Here is a 6,590-nt window from a genome sequence, read left to right as displayed (position 1 = left end):
ACCACTTATATGGGATTAAAAATTTTTTTTATTGATTTTTTTTTTTTTTTTTTTTTTTTTTTTTTTAGAGAGAGAGAGAGAGAGGAAGGGAGAGGGATACAGAGATAGAAACATCAATGTGAGAGAAACATCAATTGGCTGCCTCCTGCATGGGGATCGAGCCGGACACCTGGGCGTGTGCCCTGACCGGGAATTGAACCAGTGACCTCTTGGTTCATGGGTTGACGCTCAACCACTGAGCCACACCAGCTGGGCTTGATATGGAATTTAAATGTCGGGCATCCCCAAAAGCAAAGCAGACACTCATCCGATGTCCCCGCCCTCCCCCTGACTTTTCCCTCCGCCTCTCTCCTTGCAGCCTGCGGGAGCTCTGAGGCCTCCGCTTACCTGGACGAGCTGCGTTTGGCTGTGGCTTGGAACCGCGTGGACATTGCCCAGAGCGAACTCTTCCGGGGTGACATCCAGTGGCGGGTGAGGGGTCGGAACCGGGGCTGGGGGTCCCGACAAGGGGAGGCACTTGACATGTGGCCTGTCCATCCGCTTCTTATTGTCCAGTGTCCGCATCCTGTTCCCTCTCCATCCACCACTCAATTCTGTACCCCAATCTCTGGCCCTTCACCTCTGACCACACCTGGCCTCCAGCCTGCCCCTGCTCATCTCTCCCCCCCCCGTTCATCCCGCCCCTGCCAGTCCGTCCACCTGGAGGCCTCGCTCATGGACGCCCTCCTGAATGACCGGCCGGAGTTCGTGCGCCTGCTCATCTCGCGCGGCCTCAGCCTGGGCCACTTCCTGACCCCGACGCGCCTGGCCCAGCTCTACAGCGCGGCGCCCCCCAGCTCGCTCATCCGCAGCCTCCTGGACCAGGCGGCCCACGCTTCGGGCGCCAAAACCCCAGCCCTGAAGCCCTCCGCCGAGCCCCGGCTCCCCGACGTGGGGCGGGTGCTCCGGATGCTGCTTGGGGAGATGTGCGCGCCGAGGTACCGCGCCTGGGCCGCGGGGGATCCCCACCGCGACCACGGCTGCAGGGACAGCGACCACGGCTGCCCCGAGAGCGTAAGGACCCGGGGATGCTGGTGGGGGAGACCCAGAGGGCCTGGGGGTGTGGCTACGCGGGGAGGGGGTGGGGCTACGCGGGGAGGGGGTGTGGCTACCCGGGGAGGGGTGTGGCTACGCTGGGAGGGGTGTGGCTACACGGGAGGGGGTGTGGCTACGCGGGGAGGGGTGTGGCCAGCTGACGGTGTGTGATGGGACTGGGGCAGAGGCCGATGGGGGCGGGGCCAGGGCGGTGTTGGGGGCGGGACCAGGCCGGCGTCGGGGCGGGGCCACACCTCACCACGCCCCGTTGCCTGCAGTCCCAGCTGCTCTGCCGCAGGGCCCCCTCGGAGCTCATGCTGGACGCGGTGCTCGGGCAGACCCCCTGGAGCGACCTGTTTCTCTGGGCGCTGCTCCTGAACAGGGCGCAGATGGCCTTGTACTTCTGGGAGATCGTGAGTGCTGCCTTGGTCGCTGATTCTGCTCTCCGCGTCCCTGCCCTTCGGTTCTCCCAGACTCCGGTGTCCCCCGTGATCTCTGATGTCACCCTATTCCTGGTGTATGACTCCAGCTGCTGCTGCTGCTGCCTCCCCTTCCTCTTCCCCCCCCGCCCCGCCCCCAATATGTCATGCATTTCTTGTAACTGGCCTTTTCTGTTAACACTATATATTGGGCCTTTCTCTTGTGCATACATGGGAATTAACCTCTTGCTTTCAAAATGTCTGTACAAAGAAGTTAGATGTTATTCGGTAGCCAACGGGCGTCATTTAAACATTGGTACACTTGCAATTTATTTTTATTTTTAAAAAAATATATATTTTTAATTGATTTCAGAGATGAAGGGAGAGGGAGAGAAACATCAATGATGAGACAGAATCATTGATCGGCTGCCTCCTGCACGCCCCACACTGGGGATAGAGCCCGCAACCCGGGCACGTGCCCTGACTGGGAATCGAACTGTGACCTCCTGGCTCATAGGTTGACACTCAACCACTGAGCCATGCCAGCCGGGCAGTACACTTGCAATTTAGATGCCTTGTTGTAGCTGCAATGGAGAAGGAGCAAGACTAGGTAGCGACAAGAAAGCCAGGTAAGAAGCCACGCTGGGGCTCTCCAGGCAGCCGAGGTGAGGGCCCGACTACAGCAGGTGGGATAGAGGTGTCGGGACACATTTGGGAAGTTGCAAGCCTAAAAAATAAATAAAAAAACTTGTGGGAGTTAAATCGGATCTAAGATAGAGCTTATTTTTATGCCTATATGCGTTAGAAATATCTTTTTTAAAAAAATATATTTTATTGCTTTTTTACAGAGAGAAAGGGAGAGAGATAGTCAGAAACATCGATGCGAGAGAAACATCGACCAGCTGCCTCCTGCACATCTCCCACTGGGGATGTGCCCGCAACCCAGGCACATGCCCCTGACCGGAATCGAACCTGGGACCCCTCAGTCCGCAGGCTGACGCTCTATCCACTGAGCCAAACCGGTTTCGGCCGAAATATCTTGACAGGACTCTTCAGCCAATCAGGTCAGGGGGTGAATACAGACTTTATTTATTTATTTTTTAATCATCACCCAAGGACATTTTTCCATTGATTTTTAGGGAGAGTGGAAGAGGAAGGGAAAGACAGAGAGAAACACATCGATTGGTTGCCTCCTGCACGAGCCTCTCCCCGGCCTCGATCGTGCACCCGTGGGGTCCGGGATTGCGAGAGGGCGCAGGCCAGGCTGAGGGACCCCAACAGTGCACGAATTCGTGTACTGAGTCTCTAGTTGTTATATATAAGTGTTTAATCCTACATGTTAATCCTACTGAGGTTCCTTGTGTGAGTCACTTCTCTCTCTCCTGCTGTTTTCAAGATTCTTTGTTTTTGACTTTCAACAATTTGATTTCTTTCTCAGTGTGGATTTCTTTGAATTTTCCTCTGTGGAATGCCTTGATCTTCTTGGATGCGTAAATTCATGTATTTCATCAAATTTGGGAAGTGTTAGGCCATCTTATCTTCAAACGTTCTTTTGTTTCTTTCTGCCTATCCTCCCCTTTTGGGAATCCCACTATGCATATATTGGTATGTCTTATGGTGTCCTACAGGCCTCTCAGGGCTTGTTAGTTTTTTGTTCTTTTTTCCTTATGTGCCTCCAACTGTGTAATCTCCATTGATTTTTCTTCAAGTTCACAAATTCTCTTCTGCCTCCTCAGAGCTGCCGTTGAGCCTTTCTGGTGAATTTTTCATGTCAGTCATTGCACCTTTCTGCTCCAGAATTTCTTATTTGCTTACTTTTATTATTATTATTATTATTTCTCTCTCTTTATTCATATTCTCTACTTGATATGACATCATTTACCTGGGTTCTCTCAGTTCCTTTTTCATAATTTCCGTTAGCTCTTTAAGCGTATTTAAGACAGTTGATTTAAAGTGTCTATCTATTCACTGAGTTTCCTTAGGGACAGTTTTTATTAATTTCTCTTTTCTTGTGAATGAGCCACACTTTGTTTCTTTGCACGCCCCATAATTTTTTTGTTGGAAACTGGAATTTTTAATATTATTATAAAGTGGCCATTCTGGATATCAGCTTACCTCCTCCCTCCAGGGTTTCTCATTGCTTCTTCTTCTGGCTTGTTGGTTTAGTGACCTTTCTAAGCTATTTTAAAATATATATATATATTATTGATTTTTTACAGAGAGGAAAGGAGAGGGGTAGAGAGTTAGAAACATTGAAGAGAGAGAAACATCGATGAGCTGCCTAATGTGGATGTGCCCGCAACCAAGATACATGCCCCTGACCGGAACCGAACCTGGGACCCTTCAGTCCGCAGGTGGACGCTCCATCCACTGAGCCAAACCGGCCAGGGCTAAGCTATTTTGTAAAGTCTGTATTCTTTGTCATGTGCGGCCACTGAAGTCCTTGTTCTGTTAGCTCAGTGGTCAACTGGTGACTTGAGATTTCCTTAAATGCTTGGGGGCGGGGCGTGGAGTTGAGGTGGAGAGAGAAACCCACACCCTCCCAGCCTGCAGATCCACTCCGTGTGGGAGCTGTCTTTCAACGCACAGGCAGACTGTTTACACTTCTACTTTATCTGTCGCTTCCGGCTTTGGTTGCCTAAAGGTCAGCCTGAAGTGGAAGCTCGGGGCTTTCTCTAGTCATTTCCGGGCAGGCATCCAGGCTTGTCAATGCCTGTAGCCTTCTAAGCCCCTTGGAACACACAGGAGCTTTATAAACCCCGAGTCCCCCCAGGTTCTCCCTCCCCAGCCACTTCCCTCCCCAGCTGTTCGGTATGTCTATTACTACCTGGGCTGCTATTCTTTTGTCTTTTTTTTTGTTCTTGAGTTGTAAGAGGGCCGCTCTTTATTTTTAAATGCTTTCAAACACCACCTGGGAAGCCGCTTCTGTCCTGGGGAAGTTCCAAGGACAGGGGAACAAAGGCAAGCTCTTGAGCTGTTTTCTTCAGGGAGCCACACACAACCACACGCACAACCACAGTTACGTAAGAGGAAGATCTGAATTCCTGCCCTAACCGGTTTGGCTCAGTGGATAGAGCGTCGGCCTGCGGACTGAAGGGTCCCAGGTTCGATTCCGGTCAAGGGCATGTGCCTTGGTTGCGGGCACATCCCCAGTAGGGGGTGTGCAGGAGGCAGCTGATCGATGTTTCTCTCTCATCGATGTTTCTAACTCTCTATCCCTCTCCCTTCCTCTCTGTAAAAAAATCAATAAAATATATTTAAAAAAATAAAAATAAAAATCATCATTCTCCCCTTTAAAAAAAAAAAGATCTGAATTGCTCCTTCTGGTACCCCAAACCCTTCAGGCGCCACCGAGCTGGGGAGTTGGCGATGGTAAGCAGGTTAGTTAAAATGTCACAGTGCTCTTTCTAAATATATATATAGATTTCAGAGAGGAAGGGAGAGGGACAGAGATAGAAACATCCATGATGAGAGAGAATCATTGATCGGCTGCCTCCTGCATGCCCCACACTGGGGATGGAGCCTGCAACCCAGGCATGTGCCCTTGACCTGGAATCGAACTGTGACCTCCCGGTTCACAGGCCGAAGCTCAACCACTGAGCCATGGCTTACTGAAATTTAACAGTTTCGTTCTTCATTAAGCATTTTCCTATTTGTTGTACGTTTTATATTAGGTTCCAGAATTTTTTTAAAAAAGTGGATTCTGACAGTTTTGGCCAGCTTGTTTGTTGCTTTTGTGGAGGGATGGCGTTTGAAGCTCTCTACCCGGCATTTTGGGTGACATCTCCAGCTGCTCCCCGGCCTGTCCTTAATCTCTGAGGCCATTCTAACCAGCCCAGCCCCTGCTCTCTGAACGCTCTGACACAGTGGTTCTCAACCTTCCTGATGCCGCGACCCTTCAATACAGTTCCTCATGTTGTGGTGACCCCCAACCATAAAATTATTTTCGTTGCTACTTCATCACTGTAATTTTGCTACTGTTATGAATCGTCATGTAAATATCTGATCTGCAGGATGTCTTTTCATTGTTACAAATTGAACATAATGAAAGCATAGTGATTAATCACAAAAACAATGTGTAATTATATATGTGTTTTCCGATGGTCTTAGGTGACCCCTGTGAAAGGGTCGTTCGACCCCCAAAGGGGTCGCCACCCACAGGTTGAGAACCGCTGTTCTGACGTCTGACCTTTTCACCTGGTGTCCAGTTTCTTCCAGATCCACCCACGAACATCCCTTTATCCGTGGCCTCTGTTGACCCCGGTTAATTTCTGAACTCTGGCTTTGTCCCTTCCCTTGATCACAGGCTTGCTGCCCCCTCCTCACCCTCGGACCCTGTCCACCACCTCTCTCTCTGTCTCTCCAGGGCTCCAACGCCGTGGCCTCGGCTCTAGGGGCCTGTTTGCTGCTCCGGGTGCTGGCGCGCCTGGAGTCCGAGGCTGAGGAGGCAGCGCACAGGAAGGAGCTGGCAGCCAAGTTTGAGGGGCTGGGTGTTGGTGCGTGGGGCAAGGGTGCCTGGGGGCAGGGGTCCAGGGCTGCGGTGACGGGGGTCTGTGCGTCTCCCTGCTCCTCTCATAACCCTCTCCCTCCCCGCCAACCCCTCATCTCTCCGCTCACACGGTCTCCTTACTCCTTGTTCTGCCTCTCACTGACCCTCCCGCTCCCAGACCTCTTTGGCGAATGCCACCGCAGCAGCGAGGACCGGGCTGCCCACCTGCTCCTGCGGCGCTGCCCGTTCTGGGGGGATGCCACCTGCCTGCAGCTCGCCATGCAGGCCGATGCCCGCGCCTTCTTTGCCCAGGATGGAGTACAGGTGAGCGTCAGAGGCCGGCCTCCCAAACCAGTGGTCGGCAAGCTCACTAGTCCACAGAGCCAAATAGCAACAGTGCAACGATTGAAATTTCTTTTGAGAGCCACATTTTTATAAACTTAAACTATATAGGTAGGTACATTGTCATTAACTTCATTAGGGTACTCCCAAGGCTTAGGAAGAGCCACACTCAAGGGGCCAAAGAGCCGCAGGTGGCTCGCGAGCCGCAGTTTGCCGACCACGGTCCCAAACAGACCCTTCGACGCCCCGGGGGCCGTGCAGGATGA

The 6,590-nt window shown here is 51.9% G+C and overlaps 1 protein-coding gene across 1 annotated transcript in view; it reads left to right on the top strand.

Moving 5' to 3' along the window:
- Positions 1 to 234: 234 nt before the first annotated feature.
- The window catches only part of LOC102439530 (transient receptor potential cation channel subfamily M member 4-like), a gene marked incomplete at its 5' end in the record, with an annotated part of 21,114 nt that continues 14,758 nt past the window's right edge, over positions 235 to 6,590 (top strand). The window contains 5 exon segments of the mRNA XM_014450379.2: positions 235 to 471; positions 691 to 1,053; positions 1,353 to 1,487; positions 5,860 to 5,989; positions 6,161 to 6,306. Coding sequence (XP_014305865.2) covers positions 235 to 471; positions 691 to 1,053; positions 1,353 to 1,487; positions 5,860 to 5,989; positions 6,161 to 6,306 — 1,011 coding nt within the window.

The sequence above is a fragment of the Myotis lucifugus genome, unplaced genomic scaffold (assembly GCF_000147115.1).
Source record: "Myotis lucifugus unplaced genomic scaffold, Myoluc2.0 scaffold_2156, whole genome shotgun sequence".
NCBI classification, from domain to species: Eukaryota; Metazoa; Chordata; class Mammalia; order Chiroptera; family Vespertilionidae; genus Myotis; species Myotis lucifugus.
Note: the sequence above shows the minus strand (reverse complement) of the source record. Positions and strands in the feature narration are given on the sequence as shown.